This window comes from Echeneis naucrates, chromosome 21 (assembly GCF_900963305.1).
Source record: "Echeneis naucrates chromosome 21, fEcheNa1.1, whole genome shotgun sequence".
Taxonomy (NCBI): Eukaryota; Metazoa; Chordata; class Actinopteri; order Carangiformes; family Echeneidae; genus Echeneis; species Echeneis naucrates.
The window spans coordinates 10,149,454-10,175,363 of record NC_042531.1 but is presented as its reverse complement, the minus strand read 5'-3'; the positions used below and the strand labels follow the sequence as shown (position 1 = coordinate 10,175,363).

The window sequence follows — 25,910 nt, the reverse complement described above, 5'->3', positions numbered from 1 at the left end:
CTCCTGATAAAATGTCAGCTTGGATTTGCCGCGCCTTGGTGTGACTTGGTTTAGCTGAATTCTGGTAAACTGGTCTGACGTGAATAATGATAAATACAATAACTAATCTGCATAACTGACAGACTTGAATAGCCAAGAGCCGCACAGACACATGCACACGCACACACTACATGGGACACATGTATATACCAAAACAATATCTTTTATTTGTAATCCATCACCACAGCCCTGGTAGGCTATTCTGCACCAAAGCCAATGGAGAAACACATGACAAGCTTATACAATAGAGAAAAGAGGAAGTCAACTGGATGGTAAGCAGTACGTGTTTACATTTGTGTGTCTCGCTCTGGACACCACACCTGCCTTTCTAAATTTAACCAGATCTACCTAACTCTAATTCTATAATACCTGGCATACCTGCTGTGGCAATCAGCCACTCCTGTCCCATTCTGCTGACCATTGGGGGTTTATTGCTGTGGGAATGATTATTACCCAGAGTCAACAAGAGTCAAAACAAAACAGGAACACAACAGGAACAAGAAGAACACACAAAGCACATCTGGGTATTAGCAGTATTTTTCACGCTGGCGAAAGCTGAGTCCTGAAAGTTTTGGAGCATACAATTCAAATATCATCCACAACTCGAAATAGACTGCAGGTGATAATGATTGTGCTGCAAAGCTGACAAGCTCCTCGCACTTGATGTGTTGCTCTCAATGGAAAAAATAGAGAAAGAAGACACTTTCTGCAGACGGTCCATGTTTGTGCTTTTTTAATAATACTATTATCTTAATGAGGTCATAGTTTGGTTTGTTATACACTGGAGTTACAAAGGAAATTAAAATAGACTAAAATTCGAATAGCCCACCAATGGTAAACAGTACAGTATTTTAAGGGGGCATTCCTCCCCCAGTGAAAGTTGGGTGAGAGGAGTTGAGAGGTCACTGATAGAATGCCTATACATACAGACACATACATACATACCACACAAACATACAGTCTGTCAAGCACGCATACACATTCTCTCACGTATATACTGTACAGAAACAGTCAAAACGATGGAGCGAGAAACAAGATGGAGTTCCACTAAAGTCTTCACAAAGCACAATTTCTTATTCCTTTCTCTTGTTCCATACCACTTTCATGACATTTGAAAAAAGTAGACATATACTGTAGCATCTCCACGCTGACTTTTAGTTAGGTTGATTCCTCTTTGACGATGAAGTCATCTTTACAGTCAGATAATCAAAAAACACAAGAACAGTTTTGCGAAATTGATGCACAACAATCCCATACATTCTGAAGTTCATGAGTCAAAATTAAATGTTCTTGTGGCAATTGTACTCCAATCGGGGCCTGTCCGAGTCTCCATTGGAATAGGTCCCACAGGACATTACTGTTTCGTATTATACTTCCTTTCTTTGAGTCCATCAGAGTGTTCTAAACTCTCCCTTAATGCCATGATCTTTACTCCATCCTTGTGTTTTGTCCAAGAACATTCTAGATACAAGGTTTCTGTTGGATTAGAACATTCCAGGGCCCGGACTGAATCCCATGTCCATGTCACGTGGCCTCATCTGACCCCCCATCATCATTGTCTGCTGTGGGGGGCCACCCATGCCCTGTAGTGACATCATCATGTTAGGTGAGCCACCAGGGCCTGGGTGTGCCATTTGTCTCCCCTGCATCATCCCTCCTGGGCCCCCAGGAGACATCATTCGATGCTGGGGGCCCATCATGCCTTGGCCCATGAATCCTGGTGGCCGCATTGAGTTGTGGCCAGGGTTGCCCATTGGCATGTCTTGTGGGCCCATTCCCCCACCAGGCCCCCCTGGCATCCCCCCCATACCCTGCATGGACATTCCCATCCTTGGTGGGCCATCACCCATCATGCCCTGCATGGGGAAGCCAGAGGGGTGTGGTGGTTTCCCCCCAGGGTTATCTCCTCCACCTCGAGGAAAGTAAGACAGAGTCTGGCTAGGCTTCTCTGACGGGATTATCCTGGACAGGTCAAACTCAGGTATGCCGGACGCCCCTGGCCGCATCACCTCATGAAGGTCTGCATCGCTGAATCCACCTTGCATGTTGTTGAACTCGGGTCCTCCAGGAGTATTGGGCTTGCACATGCCCCCATCACCCCCTCCCCCATGGGGCATGTTCCCCATCCGTCCACCCATAGGTCCTCCTTCTCCCTGGAAGCCCATGGGATGTCCAGGAAAACCTTGAGGACCAGGACCGTTGTGTGGGGAGAAGGGGCCTTGCTGGGACGGGGACTGGGTAAGGGGGTATCCCTGGCTTCGGTGCGGGTAACCCATGCGTCCCTGGGGCATCATTTGAGGGTTTGCCATTCCAGGGTCTTGTGGATTTGGTGGTATCATCATGCCATGGGGCATCATCCCTGGGCCCATGTTGGGAGCATTGGGAGAGGGCATCTGCGGAGGCATGCCATGGGAGAGGGGCTGGGATCCCATTGGATTCATACCCAGGGGGCTGAGGGCGGGCATGGGTCCTGCGTTTCCAGGTCCCATCATACGTGGATTTCCTTGGTGGTTCATTGCCATACCTGAATATGCAGGATAAAAAGCTGATGATACATTCAGCACAAGCCATTATAAAGCAAGTTTTACACAAAATTCAAGCCCAATGGAACTGAAACTGTTACTGAAAAACTGATACTAACTGAAAAAGTTAAACAGTGAACAAAAACACTTCAGATATCTTACCATTATTATTCACTGAAGGCAGGTTAGGGGAGCGTGCCGGTGGGGAGTCATCATCAGAACTGGCAACAGTTTTTATGGCATCATGGTAGAGAGGAGTAGAGCTGGGCATTGCAAACTTGGACATGCGTGACATCATGATGGAGAGAGGGTTCTGGGATAGTGTTGGCTCAGGGGGTATGGTGTATGGACTGCCAGACGGGACATTGCCTGGGAGGGACATGGAGCCAGACGTAGCCCCTGATGAAGGAGGAGCTGAGGGAGGACCATTTCCACCTGGAAGACAATATAATCAAAAAAAAGTTGAGTTGAGACTTTCCTCTCTCTAACAGATTCACTTATCTCTGTAAATATGAGCAACGGTGATAACCTTTGCAGTGGGTGTTACTTAACCCCCTGGAATGCTGTCCTGTAGCCACAAGAGGGAGCCACTGGACCATTACCCACCAACCCCACCCCTCGTACAGATGTGTTAAAACTGGTGTGCTGTATATGAGAGACAGCCTCCGCATCTATTTCATTTACAGCTCTTTTATTTTCTAGTTTTCCGGTTTATAGATTTGTTTTCAAAGGATTAAAAGTCAGGCTGTTGACATCCAATATTTTTCAATCAAACCATTTACAAATGATTTCCCAATATTAACTAAATGAAAAATTAACTGCAAAATAACAGTGAATATGATACTGGAAGAAATAGCAGAGGCACTTGTCCTGATGAACACAGTAAAGAAAAAAAAGCTTGTTGTACCTTGTTCCATATTCCCCATCATGTTTGGTGAGGTGATACTGAGGGGAGGCTTGCCACCCTGAGGTGGTACTCCAGGACTTTGCATGGGTGGTTTTGGTGAGGAGGCCCATCCTGGGGAGGGGTTAGGAAGAGATGGAGACCTCATGTGAACAGGAGAGGCACCTGCTGATCCCATCATGGAGTGCGGGGACTTCATTGGTGCTGAAGCTGGTGGTGGTGGAGGGGCATTGGGGCCTGTGGGACCAGTCAGCATACCAGCCAGCTGGGACGGCGTCTGAGGGGATTTTAGGTTTCCAGAGGGAGAGCCCATCATGGGGGACTGTACTTGCCTTAGAGGCGGGGACTTAAGTGGGTTGACACTGGGAGAGTTTCCCCCTCCTGCTTGGACATTCAGATCTGCTGGCTTGCGGCCCCTCTGACCTTGTGAAGGGCCACCAGCAGAGGGTAGGTGATTAATACGGCCATTACCTCCTGTTGGTGTAGATCTGTGCTCTGGGCCAAAGGCCTGGTCAGCATGTGGACCTCTCATTCCTGCAGGACCCCCTGGAAAGGGCCGTCCCTGCCCCATAGGAAAGTCTCCTGGCTGTGTCTGCTCAGGGAAGACAGGGCCCTGCATGGGCCTGCCTTGTGGACCCATGTTCTCCATTGGAGGTCCCCCGCCTCCTCTCATTCTCATCATCTCATCTGGACTCATATTCATAGAGGGATCTCGTATTTTGGAAGGGTGCATATGTGGTCCTGGCCCAGGGCCGGGACCCATCCCAAACTCAGGCCCCATTTCCCTGCCACCCATTCCCTGGAGTCTAGATGATGGACTCATAGGACCGTCACCAGGCATTCTAGGAAACATACCCATGCCGTTACCAGGTTCCATTCCACCTCTTTGATGCCCCATCATCCTTTGCATGTCCATCATCATCCCAGGAGGGAGGCCCTTCTCTCCACCCATTCCTTGGTGGAACATTGCTTCTTGGACTGACTGAGGATTTGGAAAACGCTCACCACGACCCCCTGGACCAGCAAACATTCCCCCAGGTCCTCCAGGGAAGCCTCGTCCATCTCCCATCCGGGGAGGCATATCGTCAGGCCAACCCATTCCAGGTCTTGGGGGTCCCTCCATCTCTGGGTTCATCATTGCAGAAAAGCCAGGCATCCTCTGCATATGTGGTGGCATACCTCTGGGGCCAGGGCCCATGGCCATCCGTTCTTGATAGTGCTCTGGCGGACCACCTGGTCCTCCCCACATCTCTCCTGGGCCCATCTGGTACGGAGGTGGGGGCCCTCGCATCATACCACGAGGACCATGTGGGTGCATCATCATGTCTGGAGGAAGTGGCCGGTGTTGCATCTCTTGTTTCTTCCTCTTCTCTTCATAAAACTCCTGCTGTAGCTTCAACCAAGCCACCTGTTCTGGGGTCATCTGATCTCCTTCTCCACAGCCCCCTGGACCCCCCATATGTGGACCCATTTCATCTTGTGGAAATGGAGGCATGTCCCTGGGACCATGAGGTGGCCCAAAAGGTGGACCCTGTGGACGGGGACCTCCTGGTCCACCTGGTGGCCCAAGGCTCTGCGACTGCGCCATCATAGCCTGTAGGGGGCCTTGCTCAGATCTCCGGGGTGCACCATCAGGGCCTCCATCATGGGGTCCACTATGGGACTGTGGAGGCCCAGTTGGTGGGGCATCACGGTCATCAGGAAAAAGCATGCGCTGGATATCTCGCAAGGTTTGTAAGGAACGCTGCCGATGCTCCAACTGTTCTTGGGACAGACCCTCTGTGTTGGCCTCCATGTTCAGCAGTTCCTGGGCCAACTGCTGCTGTTGTTGCTGCTGCTGTGGCGTCAGACCTGCTCCACCAGTGCTTCCACCCTGCCCTCCTTCGCCTGCTGATGGAGGGTTGAGGCCTGCCTCAGGTTGGGTGACAGGGGCTTGGTCAACTGCAGCTGCAGCATTACTGGGACTACTGCCGGGAAGATTCTTGGATTCCATGCCTGTAGTAGATGACCCTTCCTGTGGAAGAACGCCTGACTGGCTCCCCTGGTTTGAAGGCTGGGGAGGGGCAGGCTCTGACATGCCAGGTAAGGACGGTTTGGATCCAGGCTGGTGGCTCTGATCTTGGGCATGAGATGGAGGCTGCTGGGGAGGCTTGGAGTCATTCCGGAGGGCAGCTGCTGCATTGTTCTTTAACGGAAATAAACAGAAATCGGATTAGGTTGTGACACTTAGAGGACAATGCTGTATTTAAGCACAAAAAAGGCCCTCTGCACATCTTTACCAGGAGGAGGTGAGCTTTGTCCTTGCTGTTGGAGATGTTTTTCATGTGGAAGGCAATGATATTTTCTGTATGGCCAGTTAGAACTGCATCAGCTGCCCTGAGGACAAGGAGGCAGACAGTCAGATATCACTTAGACACAGTGTGTGTGTGTGTGTGTATACAGTGGGCGAGATGAATGAGTACTAGATTGGACCATGAAGGTAATCCCAAGGTCAACAGACTAGGCAACGTACTGCGTACACTCACACCTTCCGTGAGCATCCACATCTTTGATCTCCCTTAGGAGTGACTGTTAATCTAAGCTGAGGGAATGCTCCCACTGAGAAATACATGTTTGTGCAGGTACATAAAATTGACTTAGGTCATAAGGAGGAAAGCTGGGGCAAAGAAGAAAAGAGATGGGCAGCAAGAAACTTAATGGCATATACACAAACATCAAAGACGACAACAACATCCTCTCATGACAGGGCCACAGAGTTATACTTAAGGCAATTGACATTGGTCATAATTCCATTTAATTCTGAACTATAATTTCACATATGGGCTTTCTCTGAGTGCATGCTTTGCGTATGTAAAAACATGCGCTCACACCCCAACGTAAAAAAACAAAAAAAAACAAAACTCTACATAGAGATAATTTAATTATCCTGTCAGAGCATATTATTAAAACTTGACCCCAACAGTTATTTAAGATATACTAGTCAGAAAAGATAGCAACGTCAGCGTCCTTACTTGTTGGCCATCTCCGTGGTAAAGACATAAACAAGTTTTGAGCCTGGTTTCTGGCCACTAGCAGGTTCTGTTGTAGAGCCCTGACCTCCCAGTGTATTGTGGGAGGGAGTGGAGGAGCGACTGAGTCCAGCATTGGAGGTAGAATGTGTGACTGAGTCCTGGGGCTTCACATCACTGGAGTTACAGTCTACAGGAAGACAACAGCAAGGACTGTAGCTTTAGGACCAGCAAAGGCTCATAGGCAATGTAGTTTTACTGAAGAGCTGTCATAAGACAAGTTGATCAGTGGAGTGACTGCTACACACACTTGGATGCACACGTTAACACACTTACTGAAGAATCCTTTGTCATCTTCGTCACTTTCTCCCCCAGAGCACCAGTCAGCTCCACTATATGGCTGCCTACGCTCTGCCACGCACATCCTCTTCACCCTGCTACTGTCTGTGTACACACACGTACACACAGAGCTTGTGAGCTTGGGTCTTTCAGTGTGAGTGACAATGAGGACATAAAGTGTATTTTGCAGCATGCCTAACTGTTGCTTTCACTGGGCAGTTTGTGTTGTATTCCAAAGAAACAAATATAATAATAATAATAATATATGTGCAGGGCCTTTTTGTAGTAACATGTTTTCAGCTTTCAGTACCAAAGTTTGGGAGAACAGAATACCAAATATTTTAAAAAACTGAAAAAGGCTTTAGAAAAAAGTTCCCACAATTTCTGATTAATACTAACTGGAGTGGTTCATACCTTTTTCTTCACTGGTGGGTGTGCCACTCTCTGGCTGTTCAAAAGACTCCACTGAGGTGCTTCTCTCCCTTTTGACTTTAACCTTGGAGCTCGGGCCAGAAGTCAGGCCCTGGCCATTCTTCAGCCCCATGCCCCCTGCCACATTTTGAGCCCCTTTACTGCCCAGGGTCTTGGGATCACAGGGTGAGGGCTGTGATTGGTTGCCAGTGCTCCCTGGTTTCCCCTGGCTGGGCATTTTAGTGTCCATCTGGGCACCCGTGGAAGGGGACATGACGGGAGGTGATCGTACCATGGCCTCCGTCTTAGGTTTAGGGCTGAAAAATAAAGGATATAGAAAATAGAAAAAAAACTTAATTCATTTACATTATGCTTGCATGGAAGAACAAATCATTTCTTTTTAATTGAAACAGAGCTAAATCACTGGTTGTTTAGTTATTCAGATGCAACACTGAATTGTACACCCTTCCAAAATGTTACATTTTGTCTTCCTTGATACATTTGTGACCTTGTTTCCATTTATGAAACACAGGACAAAGAGGAAATGGGGCATATCAAGCAAAAAGCCTGAGGCTTGAAGTTGGGTTGCCCAGTAATCATGCTCTGGAATTGGTCACGAGCCAGACATACTCAGGCAGCTGGCTATCCATGAAGTCTGATATCTCTCTGCTCCTCACTACTAGATTTTGCTTTGTGACCAAACGTGAAGTGGGAGAGGGGTAGGAAGGAGAAGTGGTAAGAAGGTGACCAAAAAGAAAATGTTATTGTTCTTTTCATTCTCTTTGCTGCCACTAAATTCAATGATGATGACATATAATAGTTGGAAAAGATATCTATGTACATAATATCACATTACAAGTACTGGGAATTCAATTCACACAGTTAAACCTATAGGAAAAGACTTTAGAGACATAGGCCATCAACAAATCACTGCTGCTTACTAGTTATGAGAGCAGTTCAGTTTAAGCAAGCAGGACACATCCAATTGGCAGAGATCTCCCCAACCACACCCTAATCTCTCTCTCACACACACACACACACACACACACACACACACACACACACACACACGTAGCATGAAACAAATGCCAACATGTCCAAAAAGCACAGCCGCAACCTAGTACCACGTACTGTATGTACGTGTACACAGAAACACAGCTAGTAGAAAAAGGCAAAGCCAGAGTTTTGGCAGTCCAGACAGTCGTTTCCCGAGGCTCCATAATCATGAGTCAGCAGGGAAAACTTCCAAGCACAGTGTACTCCCTGACCCTAAAACGGCTCTGGATCGCACATCAAGACCTTTCAGGTAAAATAATGGTCCAGAGAAGAGGATCCTATTTTCTGCATCTGCATTACACCTGACCAACATTTGCTTTTTAAAACATATTTTGGTTCAACCAAAGTAATATTCTCCGGTTTGCGTCCCTTAAACCACGTTGTCAAGATTGCCAAGAAGCATTTTTGGTAACACAGCTTTCTGCCACTGACCGAACCGCTGGACTGAGAAATGGTTGTTCACTGTATTTAAATAGCTGGGATGGGCAAAATTTGCCCACATGGATTAATAAAATGATAAAAAAAAAAAAATGCAGTATAAAAGCCATGGTTTGAGTTTTATGTAAACTTTTCCCTAATCAGCTTTTTCAAAATTTGAAACTCAGCATGTTATGCACCTTGCAACTGCTAAGAAAAGAGTTTTCACAAAATACCAAACCTTATAATGAGGGATGCACTAATCACTCTGAAACCAGTCCCACCAGTCACAAGACTTCTTAAATTGGCATGTGTGCTTGGCTGAAATGCATGAGAGCTTTTTTTCCTCCAGAAAACAGGCACATACATTTTCAAAATAGACTCAGTGTTACTGGTTATTTCACTTCATTCTGTTTTAAAGGCAGTTGGTTGTTTGCATTTCTCTTTTCCCAGCTGTTAATACTCAAAGGCCGTTAATGTTTATTCATTTTTGATATTGCATGATTATTTTTTAAATTACTTGAAGCAGGTTTATGCACTGGACTCTAGCTTGTGTTTTCCCCAATAATGTCTGGTTATATTTTATTGATGTGTAATAATGCAGCTAAGTGGTTCAGTCATCAGCAGTTAGTAGTACATAAAAACGATGAGAGGTAAAAACTTGATTTAGTGTCAGTTACAGGTGATCACACTGCTGTGCAAAACAATCAGAACAATCTGTTGATCACAATGTGGGTGAAATTTGACTTCTGTTTGCCGTGCAGTTAGAAATTATGTGCTGCTGGTTATAGTCAGCCTGGATTAAATGCACAGTGTTCACCAACATTCAGATCAGTGTGTCTGCTGATTAGGCTGTTAAAACAAATCACACACACATCAGGTTAGACACATGTTTTCACCTTACCTCTGTGTGTTGGTGGACGGGGAATTCTTTAGCCTATTGGAGTGCATTGATGGGGCTCCTAGAACTACAGAACAGGGTGGAGTGATGAGCTGGTGAGGACTGCCTGTGTGTGTGAGCGGCGCTTTTGCACGCACGTTCCTTGAGCCAGGAACAGGATTCCCAATATTCGAGAGGTTTCCCCGACCGTCTTTGGCCTCCTCTCGTTCTTTCTTCCCTCGTTCCTTCTTTGTGAAATGTGTCGCTGCTGTACCTGCCGCCGCTGGCCTCTCCTCTTGGACCTCCAACATTCTCTCTATGTCCTTGTCTGTGTGTCTATGTGTCTATATGTGTGTGTGTGTGTGTGTGTGTGTGTGTGTGTGTGTGTGTGTGTGTGTGTGTGTGTGTGCGTGTGTGCGTGTGAGAGAGAAGGTGTGTAAAAACAATAACAATAGTCCAGGAGTCTTTTCTTGTTTGCTATATATTTACGAAACTCCCCCAAGGGGGCTTTCAACGGCCCTTGGGCACACTGTGGAGAGAAGAGAGAGAAAAAGGTAGAGTTAACAAAACCGAAAAGGAAACTTTGGTCTGACCGAACTTAAAGTAACACCCTCACCCCAAATGTTTTTAGTATCAAATCTACCATTGTATGCACGACAGGTAACAACTTGTTAATAAAACAAACAAAAAAAGTTGAGTAGAGGGCAGTTGTGATGATACGTTTTCAAATCATCACAGAAACTTCCCTAAACTCCTCCAGTGAAGATTCAATCATTTATTCATTCATCTTCCACCACTTATCTGTTTCCAGCTGGCAGTGTGTGTGTGTGTGTGTGTGTATATGCGCGCACATTTTGCACTACTGACAACTTAAAGACAAATTTTCAACCCTCCATTCAATCTTTGATAGACCAGCAATATACTGTGGTCTATGTCTGTGAGTAAGTAAGTAATAATAAACAGTAAAATATATTTTGTTAGCTAAAATAGAAACACTCCCATTTATTACTTAATGGGACATTTTATAATTGCAAAAATTTTCACTTGAAAGGTGAATATCTTTAATTTATAAAAACAGAATTTGAGCAATTATTAAAAGATATTTATTGTGTCTGTGTTTGTGTAAAAAGCAAATTCTCACATATTGAAGCTGGCATATTTAAATACTCATATTCACTATACAAAGTACATTGTGAGTGTGGCAAACGATGAGGAGTTGTGGCAGAGCGAGAGAGGTCATGTTGTGGTCCAAACCAAACGACTGCTGTGTGTCTCTGCTTGTGTTTGTGTGTGTGTGTGTGTGTGTTTTTCAGTGAGTGAGCATGAGAATTGCATGAGAACCCTGTTGGAAAGAGAGACCCAGTCAGATTATATTGTCATCCTGAAAATATTTAGGAGCTCTTCCAAAAACACTCAACATTGTAACTGGCTCCAGAGTTCCCCTGGGGAGAGGGAGGTGGAGAGTTTGGGGGGTTACAGGGGAAGGGGGGGTTCATTTTCAAGTCTTGCTGGTCTACAGGAGAAGTGATTTACAACTCTTGGGGCCACAGATTCCTATTGCTCACAAGCAGAAGCTGGCTTCTGCACAACAACAGAAAAGGGCGATAGACTGAGGAGCCGTGTGTATCCAAATGGCTCCAACTATACTTACTTAAAAACACACTAAGTGTCACAAGAGGAGGCTGTGTCGTGCAGATTATTGATGACTAAACTTTGATTAGGCACCATATTCATTTCAAACTGCAGCGCTTGAGAGAACACCACTCTAATTGAAATGACATGTTTTATTTTACAATACAAGATGCTTTGATATACAAGCGAGGAAAGAAGAATTGCAACACAAAATTCTGCAGCTGTGATGTAACACACACAAGTTTTTGCTCAAACTGTAGATCTGACATTAAGGGTATAACATTTACTACTACCCTCTCTTTTGTTTCTAGAACCTGGGTTTTTCAGAGCGCTGAGTTTGGATTATGGGAAGGAAAACAATGTATGAGGGAGGTCGTGATGAAAGGGTGTCAAAAACAGATGCAGTCTGATCTTGCTGTTGACTGTTATTTGCTCATCAAAGTGAAGCGCTGGCTTTTGTAAGTCACAGTGGGAAAGACCTGCCAGAGAGCCACTCTGAACCAAAACATTCTCAATGATAGCATGCAGGGTTTTAAGCTTTTGCCAAAGATGGGTTGGGGGGCGGGGGTGGACAGTCTGTTCAAAACTCCTGACTATTTACAATACACATTTCAGAAGTGAGTGGCACACATGCATCATACTTCATCTGGAAGATTCTTTTGTCTGAAGCAACTTACGATAAAATGCACTGAAGTGAGCACAGCTCAAGAGATGTCATCAAAACATAACTAACTGCTTACTGCTCTCACAAAAACAAATCTTTAGAGCCACAGTGCAGCAGCTTACCGTTTGTCCGTCTACTGAAGGCAAAGCTGTCAAATTACCAAACTCAAAGTTGGGATGACCAATCAGGTGTCAAGTCCCTGTTTAAGCATGGTATTAACATCCATTTAGGGTGAGCTTAGTAAACAGCTTTTAATACAGGTGTGAATGCACCCAAGACACATCAAGAAGACATTTGATATCAGACAACTCAGACCACTGCAGAGATAGGCCACATGTGGCCACTTTCTCAGCAATAGAAATGCATTGGGCTGCATTGAAGAACCACCTACTTCAACAACATCCTTAGTTAAATGAAACACAAACAAAATCTAATAGGTAAATCATATTTCTCTGCAAAGCTATGAGCAGCGAAATAAAACTTTGTAAATCTCACCATATCATTCTTCTTCCTCTCACACATACAAAATCAGATCAATGAAGCTGCTCATATGATTGGCAAAACAATGCACACAAAAACAATGCATGTGTTTATTTGCATATAAAACAGGTAGTGGGATCCCATTAAAGGAGTCCATTGAGCCCTATGATGAACTACGCACAAGTCACATTGCATAGTCACATTGGTCCATACAAATGTAATGGAAGCAGCTGTAACAGGGGTGATTCAAAATGTTACTTTTCTGGTCTGCAGTGGGCAGGTGTGGACAGCCAGAGACTCCATTGTCTTGACTGCAATATAGGCATGATTGCTCCATTGTGAGACAAGGTCATAAGAACTGAGAAGAGTGACGTGGAGGCCAAATGTCCAGGAACACCTAATAGTTTGCTAACGGTTCTTTGTTCCATGTCAAAGAAACAGCCGCCAACCTCATCCACAGGCCCTACCACCACGTATTCCCTCAAGGAGTGTCAAGTAAACCTAAACCAGATGATACACAAATGCATTCAATTCAAGTAGGCACATGCATAGAGAAACCAACAGCATGACCTGTCAATCACCTGTTCCTTCCATCATGATAATGTGTTTCACGATAATGACACACTAATTGGGCACCTTGCTGACATGACTATCAAAGAATGCATTGGCAAACAAAATTTTAAGCATGTCGCCATCCAACACACGCAACAAAGCAAGGAAGAGGTATTCAGAGTGATTTTGCTTCCTTTATCTCCAGTAAAGACATTGAACTGTCTATCACAGCACACACAAGGAGCTACAGTGCATGCAAGTTAATGGGAAAACAGTATAATGAGGCTCTGAAATTGAGCTTTTTGCCTCTGATATAAATATGAGGTTCCACATGAAAGGAGGGCAGAAAATAGTTCAATTCAATTAGATTTGGGTTTTTCCAATGCGGGTGGCACTAAAAGGGAGCATTTCATTTCATGCTTATGTAACAGCCATCATACGCCGGCGGAGTGCAGGGTGGAGAGTAGACCCTTCCTGGCTACGTCACCCAAATTCCTCGGAGCGGGAGAAGGGAAGATTTATACCAGTGTAGTATCCATTGGTATACTCCTGTGGTAGGAAGCCGCATCTGCCATCCTACAATTTTTTAAAACGCAACACTGATACAAAGACATTCATTTTAAAAGAGCGGGACAGGCACACAAGTGCAAACACACGCACCCCATTTCAGCCCTGCTGTTGGCTGTAAAAGGGCCTGCTGATGTTTCAGTCTTATTTATGCAAATCCCATTTTGCAGTTCAGTCACAATGGAGTATTGCTCTCTCTTTCTCATGCTCTAGCTCCCCTACCCGTTCTCCGTCTGCTCGGCCTCCATCTCAAGAATTTCTTTAGCCCATTATTTGTTTAGGGTAATATCAGAAGCATTATTTCCACCCTTCCTTACCATTTTCTGCAAGAATATATAAAAACTCAGAGCCATCAGCAAGGAACCGTTCAGTCTGAAGAAGCTGCAGGCCCCTCTCAAATACTGCCTTACAAAGGCTGAATGAAACCATTTAAAACACTTTCAAAGATGGGAATAATTACAAATCTTGAGGAGAGCCAAATAACTTTTAATGAAAAGAAGCCACAGGTGGTAATTGCGGGATAGATGGCACAATCAAAATTCCACACTTCTCAGAAAATGCTTTAACACCATCATCAGCATTTCAAGAGTGTAATGGAAAAAAACAAAAGTGTAATGGGACCGAAAACTGCATGCATGTGGCTGAGGAAACATCTGCAGGTTCACCTGTCAAGGTGACTTCCAAAGAGCACTATCCCAACAAGCCACACCCAGCTCCCTTGGCGTACACAGAATGTGAGGAATGCTGACTATAACTAAAGATAGCACTGTGATGCCACGGACGTAACATTTGATATAATACATTTACTAACAGGAAAGACACAAGTATGACTGAGCTGTTCCTCTACTGAAACCAAGCTGCATAAATATTCACAATAAACATTTAAACTTTTTCACAACCTCCAATCTCTTGACTACTTCCAAACTACAATTGTTACACATCTCCATTCTTTTCCAAATAAGCAATTCTGCTCACTGTAATCTGTGGTAGCTATTCTCTTTCACTCCCTCTGTCACAGCTGTCTCTCCTCTAGTTTGTCTGTCCTGCATTTCTACAACAACCGTCACCACTCTGCCATACTTGGTTCATCCTTTTCCTTGGTTGGCAGACGATGCCCCTCCATCCCTGGGGAGGCAACATGTGTGCAATGTCACATTTTGTCATATCATCTTGTGGTGACAGAAGCCTTGCCATGTCCATCACAATGATAGAAGAGGCAATGAAAACATGAGGAAGGGAAAGGGTTGTGACACAGATATACCTGTAGGAGGAAGGGGGTTATTACACAAGTTGATGTCATCACAGAGTATGTGCCCGTGTCTGAGACATACAGACACCGACCCACCCACACAGTCACAGACACAGACACAGACACAGACAGACAGACAGACAGACACACACACACAGAGCTGACTCACTACTGACACATCTGCTGGCGAAGCCTGGGCACGGTGCCATGTGTGGCGGCCAGCTCCAGCAGCAGGACTGGCACTAAGCACTCCAACCTGCTCTGATCTCCATCTCACACACTTCACCCTTCACTTCCATCCCTCTCCATCTGCCCCACGTTTCCACATCCCTGGTTAAGTGGGTGTGTCTTAATTGTGTGTGTGCACATCGCGTACAAACACCTTTCCACTCAATAACAGACAAAGAGACTGGGTAACTGGTAACAATGAGCTATTATTTCTCTCACACAACAAGCGTGGGTGAAAATCAGAGGTGTGCCACTATCAATGCTCTGGTGATTGTGACCAATAAATATCATGGTATTTCATGACATTTCACACTTTCCTGAAAAACTGCCATTACTGTCAAATGAAGTGCTATTTATTTCACACCACATCATACGTTGGATTTTATTAGAAAATGACCAGTTAACAGCATTATGCAATTTTTATGAACATGCACTGGAATAAAGACATTTGATTAGAGGTTTCTTTAAATTAAGCCAAGTGCCTTTGACTTTTACTCATCATTCAAACAAGTTTTTATTTCTTGGGTATTGATGTCAAATACAATTGTGACAATGCAGTAGTTACACTGGTCTCTTACAAGCCACTCACACTGCCCACACCTCTACAACTACAAATGAGCAACAAAGAGGTTATTGGTCTCACTGTGCTCCACAAGCAGGGATAGTGTGAACAGTGAGGACAAACATCTACTGTATATGTGCCATTCTGAGACACAGAGATTCTAATTTCTTGTCAAGCAGATAAAAATTGTGCTCTCTTCCATGTCCATAAACAGGTCCAACTTCAGTAAGCCAACGAGCAAATGTTAGCATAGAGGGCCATGTTGTACTGCAGTAGCTACTGCTAGACAGACATGGACTGCTTCACTGTTTTATTGTGTATTTTTCTGGCAAGTGGAAATCAGGGATATTTTACACTAGTGAAAGAGACCAGACAATGAATCCAAATTGGGCAAGGGCCAATTTATACTTATTCTCCCTGATCTAGCCATCAGCTGTGATTGTAGGGTATGTGTCACTCTGCAGGGCAAAATGTTTTTTTGAAATAAGAGAAAACTGAAGCACAGGCGAAAATTATATATTGCTACTGTTTTGAATTACAGCTGCTAGTTGAATGGTGGCCCATCATGCTGCACCACCAATCAGGTGGTTTCCTTATTTGGGTCTGCTCAGATGAACCAGATTGACCAATCCTGTTCTTTGGTGGCAAAGCAAAATAAAAATGCTAAAAGGCAGAAGTGCTGTGTTGTGTTAATTTACCCAACTAATGGTAGTTATGAGTATACAGTAAACTATCATAGTGCAAAAAACCACAAACAGAGAGAAAATACTCCCCCCCATGCACCAAGTTTCTCTGATTTGTGGATCAAATGACAAACCAAAGAAAAACAGCATATGCTTAAGAGAAACTCTATTGCCCTCTTTGCAGACCCCTTCTTTCCTCCCTTCCCTTGACTGTGTTCTCTGGTCCATGACTCCCTCCTTCCATCTAGACAGTCGCTCCCACACTCAGGCCACATTCCTCCCTTGCTCATGCTGGGAGGACGTCTCCCTGTGGCCAAAAGCATTGTGGGAAATCCCAACGGCCAGGCCCCTCAGAGGCCATGCAGACCACTGAGGAAGAGTGTACAGGAGATTTGCATTACTGGTTTGCCGGTCAAAAGACTCTCTATGCAAGCCACAATATACTACACACAGTTGTTTCAAATAAAAAACTAACATGTCATTAATATTTTGATAGTAAACCACACAACGAACAGCACAGTAACACAAACTATCCACATTTGAAACAGTCAACACAACCCACGCTGTGCAAAACCTCAAATTAGAGCAGTTAAAACATTAGGCTGGAAAGGAATGAAATGTTAAAATTAAAAAAAGATTCCTTTTGTACATTTAAAATCACTAAGTAACAGAAACAACTGGCATCTCAAACTGTCAAACCATGTGACACAGCTCAGGCATCTCTACTGACCTGGCATAAAAACAGACAAAAATATATTTAACTCAGAGCAGAACACTCATGGAGTATACAATAGATGTGCGGACTCCTCTCTGCTATCAAACAGCAAAATTAGCACTCTGGAGAGAATACGAGCCAGATTGTGTTCCCGAATTACCCCAGTTTGTGCTGGTGTGTCATTTCCAAGGAATTTTAAACACACTGGCTGAGACCTGCCCAATTCAAGGTAGAAGCACAGAGAAATACATACAGACGTTACTGGCCATTGAAATACTCAAGTGTCAATACTTGCAATATGATAATGCACTGAAAACTCCATGCCATCTACTCTTCCCATGAGTTAAAGCTTTTTGCTTTTCTGTAGGAGCCTGTTTTGGGTTGCTCTGAGACACTGAATGCTTTACATAAGACATTCTGACCATGCTATTACCCCCAGGGCAATATGTTGAAAGCATACAGTGTACTGCCCATGTATCCCATGTAAAATGTATTGTGCCAGTTAATTATTATTTTAGAGCCACAATGAATTTCCTCCCTTACACTTCACACCTTATCTTTTCAGGAGGGCGAACAATAATGGTGTTACACACCATTTTGTCAAGGCTCAACATAGTTGGGATAGTGGTTGTTCACAAATGACTCTTGAATTTGTGACACTTAATTACTGAGGTATACAGTTGTTTTTTTATGTTCAAGCTAAAATTGACCAACTGAGACACTGAAAAAATGTATCTCTTTGATTATAAGCAAAGGCAGCAGTTCATATTAAAACACTGTATTAAAAAAAAAAAAGGAAAGAAAAGAGGATGCGGTATGTTAAGTTTGTAAGTCCATCTTAAACTCCATCACTGTTAATATCACAAAATATCTGAATGAATGAAAATGAATTTGAATAAAACAGCAACAGTTTGCAAACAACAACTAAATTAGTACAGCAAACAACAAGCATGTGTATTCAACTGGACAATAACCATTACTAATACTGCAGGAGCAGATAGGAAAGAATCTGCTGAAATACCTCTCCAACAGACTCCAGTGCATTGTAGCTTGCCCTATTAGGGTTAATTCACACAACTTTTCCATGAAGCCATCAAAAAAAAAAAAAAAAAAACAATACACAAAATACCACTACACACACCAACCGTAACCAGAACAGCACCTTTAATCTTTTGAATTCTAATTGCTACAGAATTGTTGTACTCCAAAAATACAAATTTCAAACTAGCACCTTAAGAAACTTCTTTCAAGCCTTTAAGACAATATTTCTACAAAAATCATCACAAAAATCAATTCATGTACTATGAGTTGTGGTATGTGATTGCACAGCTTTGTGGTTTTCAAAGTGGGGGAGGGGAAAAAAAAAAAAAAAAAACACAATCAACCAAAGTATCTAAAATAGGTGGCAAAATGGCTGCAATGCCCCTACTGTAACTGACAAGTTACATCTAAATTTAACACAATAATAACAAAAAAATATTAAATTCAGCTAACGTTTTTCTTTGATTTCCCTATTATTGTATACCACAACAAATATGTTAAAATATTTTTATTTTTCTCTTGGTGTGACAAAATGAGCAATGTGAATGATTATCATTAAATGGTGCATTCAGTTGGAATATATTATTCAATGTTTTCACATTTTTAAATCCCAGTGGACTATTAATACATTAACCTAAAAAGTATGTCTCAGAAGTTTTAAACTGAACATCTGTTGAACTGCCCCTCTTACATATTTTGAATTATTTCTCCATGTGACATTTTATATTTAAATTATATTAAAGATATAAGGCTCCAATGAACTATTATTTTCACTATTGATGATGTTTATCATTTCAATTAAATGATTTGGTCAGTAAATTGAAAAACATTTGCATCCTTTTACAATTATAAGGTGGCAATTTCAGTTATCTTCACTCATCGCATCCAACACAAACATTTATTTTATCATTACTCATGACAAAGACAGGCTTCTGTTTTCCTCTCTTAACTAAGTTTGATAACTCCTCTCATCTGTATCCTGCTGCTGGAACAATGCAAATTTCCCTGAGTGAGAAATTAGGTTAACCATATGTTCAAATATGCTACTTATAGTATTTTTGCAATAAAGTTACTTAAAAACCATTACCAGTTCATATTAATTGAGTAATTGATTAGTAGATTGAAATAAGTAGATTACTCATTTCAGCTCTGCAAACAATATTCAGCTGTAAAGCTTTTCCTATTTTTGTGACGTGTGAAAGGTGACAGACAATGCTCTACAATGTTCTGACCCACCACCACTAATGAGACACTCAACTCAAGCACTTTGTGTGATATGCATCTAGTTTTGTGGGAAATTGACATGGTTCTTGTTGGAAAGTTACTTGGACAAAAATAAAGTTAACTTAAAGTTAAAAAGAAATGAAATATTCCAGGAGGGTTGGTGTGCTGTTCTACTTCTTGAGTACCATCACAACCCAATGCTTGCATTGAGTTTTAGTTTGCTGGTGTGAAAATGTTGTGTTTTTTCTTTGTGGTATTCTTTCTATTAAACTTTTGCTGATTGGTAATGTGTTGTGGTGCTGTTGACCTGACCTAACTTACAACAACTAGCTGGAGAGCATTGCAGCCTATAGCTTGCAGCTTTAAGCAAAGATAGTTGATGTGACTACAAGTCACAGTGGCCCAGAGTTTCTACCTGAGAGCTGCTCTGTTTGTGAGGACCCCTCCCCTCGGAGCAGGAAGAGCAGCCCAACTGTGCTATAAGTGTCAATCAAAGCAGAATAACATGAAAGCAGATTGATAGGTACATTCTGACTCAGCCAGACACATCCCTAAGGATCCTGTGTGGGCAACAATCCCACCACAGATCAGCACATATGAGACCAACACCTCCTACACTAAAAAGATATGAAAAGCGGCTTTTAGAACAGCATATTCATATTTACAGCTGTAACTGTCTGGAAAGGTACACTCTGCCACAAAGATTTTACTACTCAGGGTTGGTCCTTAGAGTTCAGAGATTCCTTTTGAAATGATGTCCCCCTGTCTTCATTTTGTCTTAAACATGTTTCTAAGAGATGACTGGTCTATAATTACACACACAGAAATTGCTAAATACTAACTAGAAGCAATTAACTTGTTCTTGTATTTGCTGATATACTTTGTTGCATGAATGACTTCAAAATGGGATGATACATTCAAGGTTTTTAATAACTGGTGTTGCTGGGTTGTGCTACTCAAGTGTCTTTTTTTTAACATATCTGTATTATTTCAATTTTACCATTCTATTATCCGGTCACCTATGTCTTAAACTCAACTGTCTTATAGTCTCCCGCTTTATTTGTCACTCATCCCACCAAGTTAATCAATCTGCAGCTATTCAGTATTTAATATGGATCAGTGACGCATCAGTCATTGTTGGTGCCTATACTGATCCAAAGTGTGAAGTGACAGCACTACTTATTTCTGATGATGAGAAAGGTTGCCCATTATGACTGCTTCAGGAAAATATTGGCTGAATATTTGCTGCAAACAGTGAATCTATAACTCACACTTCATTCTTACTTTGTCAAAAGGTGACTTTAATTCACAACTGCAAGATTTTAAATTCATATGACAAGAAAAGAATCAATTTATCAATCAATTTATACTGTCTTAGAATGTATTAAACACATTTATTATGTACAATAATGGGGGAAATATTTTCAATGAATACGTTAAATTCAATATCACTTGAATTTCCAAACAAGTCTCATAATCTTGCAAACCTACAATGATAGATAAAGCCAAAAAGGGGAGAAATGAACCTGTTACAAACTAAGTAGTATGTTTTCTGCTCTAGGGAACACTACATAATTACTGTACTTTGGGGCTCTGACTATTAAGGGAGTCATTCAGGGGCCTCTAATTAATTGTGAGTGGATGTCTTAACCATTGTAACAGGTAAATGGGAAATAGTTATTTTACTAAGCTCTTTATTTTTGAGCATATAGACTGGAAAATAATTATTTAAAGCAACAGAAAAAAGAGTCAACTTTATGAATGGAGAGGGAGGTCCCTGCCGCCCACTTCTCAGACAATAAGATGCCCCTGCAAAACATCCCTCCATGTTATATACAACATAAGCAATGAAAGTTTTAATTAGAAAACCCATGAAAAAAACAAATGCATGGAAACATGAGAGGCCAATACACAGAGGAGAAAATAAATCCTTTGCCACTTTGCATCAATATCCATTACCCTGTATCCTTCACCTCGCTGTGGTTTTTGGTTAACACACTTCGGATTAGATAGCAGATAAATAAACAGAGTGCACAGCGTTCTCAGAATGAGTGACCTGACCGTGTTGTGTCCTCAACATGTGCAGATCAGAGAATAAGACCAAACATTGCACTGATAGTGCTTAGTCGCACAGCTCTGAAGTCCTTACCCTCATGCTGATTCCCTGAGCATCAAGAGCAGTTGTACAGGGTAACAATACAATTCAAGGCCTCTGTGATCAAAATGCAGCTATCAATGTAGGCACCCTGCTGATAAATGTCAAAGAGACAGTGACCAATGTTTGGAAGAGCTGGCCCTTGTCTCGACACTGTTGCATCATAGCAGTGTTAAGCTATCAATATATGGCAGCAGTGTGTCTTTGAATTCAAGAAAGATGTGTCAGTGCAATGTTTTGCATTGTACTAACCATTAAAAATGCATATCTGCTATCTGAATACATAGGTTCCTGATTCTTTTCCATTTATCTATTTTTATTCCCAAGTACAAAGAAAACATACACAACAATGTCTGAGTTTGAATTTATCCTTTGTTTATTCGTTCACTACTCCCCACAAAGTAGCAGCTCAGTAGTTTACTCTCCAGTGAGTAGTAAAAATCAATATTTTGGATACTTATGTGACTAATAATTGTGGGAATTTTTTAAAAAGTAAAAAGTGTGCAGTATTCACTAAGTAGGGGAGTGATTCTGCAAAAAGGCCATAAGTTTCTGCCCTGTCTTCGAGTTTTTATGTCTTAGTATTTCCAAAGTTACACTTAGAGAGAAGTAAAGAAATGAAGGAACTAAGGATAACCCAAAATGATTTAGTAGTCATGTGTCTGTGATGTGTGCATGAAAAAAAAACAAAACTGTGTGATAAAGTGTAGAACAAAAAGAGTGAGCCAGTTACCTCAGAAGCCCCCCTGCCCTTTCAGCAGGGCCTCATATGGAGAACCAGGCCTCAGGTCCCCTGGGCACTGATGTCTGCTCTCCACTTGACTCCTCCCAGTCAGCCACGGAGGCTGTGCAGGAACCTGGCCCACTCACAGCACCCTACCTACAGCCACAAGTCATTCACACCTGGACAAGAGGGAGAGAACTTTGCTCATTGGGTGAAACAAACAAGAAAATGGCAAGAAAAAGCACTCAGTTGCTCGTGTTGACAAGACCAACATGTAACAAACACATAGCCAGTGTAAAGCTTGGGTCATTAGGGGCTACAGTAAGAGCGTATACTCATACAGACACTCATTTATACTTCAGTTATCGACCAATGTGCACATGAGGGACTACAAGACAGCATATGATACTCAGTCAAGAGCTTCCTTGTCTCTTTGCAACCAAAAAGGACTTATTCCTTCCTCTAATTATCACCTGTGGGAGATAAAAATGACTTTTTTCCCGCTTTTTTTTTAACATGTCAACAATGCAAAGAAAATAGCACATAGGTCGCAAGCATAGAAGACGAATATGACATTGCCTCAAGACTATGCAACAGATGCATGTTCATGGCAGACAGCATTGTTGCCTAGCAATTGAAAAGACCAGAGTCCTACAACAGGAAGGTCCGCAGTTCGATCTCAGTAACGGGCATATATGCCTTCCAAGCTGCCCCTTGACAAGACAGTGAACTCCTACCTGTGAATTCACAAGTTGCTTTAAAAAGCACCATCAACTAAAAGACTAAAGGGAAAACTGCAACCGCAAAAACAAGGCTGCTGAGACTTCCACTCCACAATTATGAGGGAGATAACATACCATCCTCGCAAGTTAATCAGGGACTTTGTTGTAAATTTGACATGTCCGAGCAAAATGTAAAATGGAGAAAAAATTTAAACAATGAAAAGTGAGCAAAATGCCAGGGGACTAGTCCTTAAATGGGGTCCTAAAAGGCAGCAAGAGCAGACTTTATCCAATCAGGGAATATATAAAAAAAAAAGATTCACAGGTATCAAATGTCTTTTACTTAACATTTTTACACTATAGGACCTGTGGATCCCCCCCCCACACACACAAGTCAAGTTATACAAAGTCTCCTAAAACTAAAAGACTGAGCACATTCTTTGCCATGTTTAGCTCTCTAATCTTGGCAAGGTAACACACCACAATGCCATACAAGTTTCTCACAAACGGGTCTACTCGAGGAAGTCGTCCTAAAATAGACATCTACAAAGTTAAAACTCTGCAACTCAAAAGGTAAAGCACTCAATAACGACACAGACTACACTTCCCCCCTGAAATCTCAGCGCCTCACTGGACAACTCTTGGCGGACAAAGTAATTCCATGGCGCTTGAAACTCCAGGAACTTTTTTTTTCTTTTTCCTAAAAGAAGTTGTTCCTGTTTCGCCAGAGAACTGTTGGGGGGGGGGAGGACTTCAGCACTTGCATTCATGGAGCCTCGGCCAGCGCAAACAAAGTCTTCCCCGAAGAGGGAGGCACTGGACGGCGGCTGAGAGCGAGAACAACGACGTCGGTCACAAGCATACACACACACACACACACACACCAAAATAATAATAATAAAAAAAAAAAAACACCACACACACTTGGAAAAATGAGGTTCGTTTTCAGGCTTTGTCTGCTGATAAAACAATCCAGGGCCTCCTTAGGCAAAACGTTCATTTTCAAGTTGTGCTAGCTCCGTTAACAATGTAACAATTAAATCGCTCGGCAGATGATAGGGCTGGCCGACACAATCAGCAGCCGAGGCCTATAACCTCGCTAAGCGTTTATAAATTACACCAAGCTAATTTTTAATAAAGGAAATACTATACCGACGGCGTGGTACTCCCGAAGAATGCAAAACATGCATGCTGCATTGTATCCTTTTTTCATTTTCACGAAGCACGGGCGGTCCTCCAGTATAATGGGGTAAAAACCAATATTTCTCCGCGGGTTTTACACCATGCCGAAAACATCGTGAATAATCCGCTTTTGTTGCGCTGACTGGAGGGGGGGGGGGCAAAAAAAATCGGCATTAACCGTTGAAATGGTGCTCACTGTCTGCCAGGCCAGACGCGACGTGGGTTTGCTACCCAGCCTTCGGGGACAGAGGCAGAGAAGAACGGATACCGGAGTGAGATGTCCCCGGGAGGAGGACCCGCGTGTGCCCGTTGCCAGGAGGCGAGCCGCGGTACCGACACTTTCCGCCTGGATTTGGGGGGAAAAGGAGCACTCACCTGGAGTGTTGGCTCAATCTCCGTTTTCTTCCAGCAACGGATATGTACCGCACATCTATCAAATCACAACATTAGCACGGTAACATTATAAAATAGAAATGTGTCTCCCCCCCTTTCGCCCGAGCTTTCCAGTGGTCCTACTCCATTACATCCCAGTTAAGATTTCCTGTCTCCCCCCCCCCCTCACACACACACACACACACACCAACACTAAAACCCCCCTCTGCTTTCAGCGAGATGGTTCAGTCCGAATTCTAAGTAGCAATTCTAGGTCAGGTCTGTGTGCCAGTGAGGACGTTACTGTCGGACAACCAGCACGGGACACCACTGCTCTTTTTCCGCGTGGTGCGGATGGAAACCGCTGTGTGCCATACTAAACAACAAACAAACAAACAAACAAACAAACAAACAACGACATATGAACTGCTTGAGAAATGCTCATGTTCTGTTTTGGTGACGTCCAAAGAACATGGAAGCAGTTCAGCATCCAACTTGTGGAAGTTCATGCAGAGTATAAGAGGGGCAGCAGCCATGAAGGCGACCAGGACAGAGGAGCATCTGTATGCTTATATCAGTGTTAATATTAGTTTTTTTAAAAGTCACACAGCTCACTGAGGTACAAAGTGACCTTAGAAGGATAGACAAGGATTTCTACAAGGGGAAAACCAACCTCAAAGTGACACAATAAAACTGAGAAATTGACCACAAGACAAAACAGAACGAATATAAAGACATAGATAAAATAAAATGGATGCAAAAATTAACCACAAAGTGAACCAAAATGTCCAGAGAACTAAAAAAAAAACAAACAAACATATCATTCATAACAACTGAAATGATGATACAAATGAAGTTTTAAAAGACTCACTGGCAAGAAGTTTGCAACACACAACTACAGGATGGATGGAAAGAGACACACCAGCTACAGAAATGCAAAGACACTCACGATGACCACTAAGATATATACAAGGAACACAGATATTACAGTAAACAACAAATTGATACAGACTACCACAAAGAGACACAAAACAATCAAAAGAGAAGAAACTGAAAGAGTGTAATTGTGTTATCTTTCAGTCGAGGGGTCGCTGCAAATTAGAGGGCATGGGGGCTTTTACCTGTCTGTGCTCAGGGCCCTGATTTCATCCATCCATGGTATCTTTTCAATTTACTTAAAACAGCATCATTGGTGTTTAGAGTATGCTTGTTGATTTATTGATTAATCATGTAGTATAGTATTTTGATAATCAATTTTCCACTGGAAGCTATTTCCCAGTAAGAAATTGCTACTTTCGCCAGTTTCAGCTTCTCTCTGAAGGACCGTGAACTGAATATCCCTCCATTCAAAAATGTGTTTTGCTTACTCCTTTTCTTTTCTTTTAGGTCTACAGTGTCCAGTACTAGAAAGCAGCTTTCAGTGTTTTTATCAACTGAAAGTGTAGATCTCTTCATCTTAAATTTGAATTTAAGATATAAGACTATGTTTTTGTGACATCAAAACTAATTTGGTCTATATGGGTTGATTATGCAACTTACACACAAACCTGCACACATTTCAGCAAAGCAGGACATCTCATAG

General features: G+C 42.7%; 1 protein-coding gene across 3 annotated transcripts; it reads right to left on the bottom strand.

The window, feature by feature from the left end:
* Positions 1–757: 757 nt before the first annotated feature.
* On the bottom strand, positions 758–24,469 carry bcl9 (BCL9 transcription coactivator). Of its 3 annotated transcripts, none has more exons than XM_029493030.1 (10): positions 24,332–24,469; positions 22,062–22,231; positions 9,601–10,105; positions 7,227–7,540; positions 6,810–6,917; positions 6,477–6,663; positions 5,745–5,841; positions 3,469–5,650; positions 2,724–2,996; positions 758–2,563 (listed from the first exon to the last, which is right to left on the bottom strand). In XM_029493030.1, the coding sequence occupies exons 3-10, from the start codon at positions 9,885–9,887 to the stop codon at positions 1,524–1,526; spliced, it is 4,488 nt and encodes a 1,495-aa protein (XP_029348890.1). In that variant the 5' UTR covers positions 9,888–10,105; positions 22,062–22,231; positions 24,332–24,469; the 3' UTR covers positions 758–1,523. The 3 variants fall into 3 exon arrangements, with proteins under 3 accessions (XP_029348890.1, XP_029348889.1, XP_029348891.1); XM_029493029.1 differs by lacking the exon at positions 24,332–24,469 and adding an exon at positions 23,927–24,298; XM_029493031.1 differs by lacking the exons at positions 22,062–22,231; positions 24,332–24,469 and adding an exon at positions 23,927–24,298.
* Between the last annotated feature and the right edge of the window lie 1,441 nt (positions 24,470–25,910).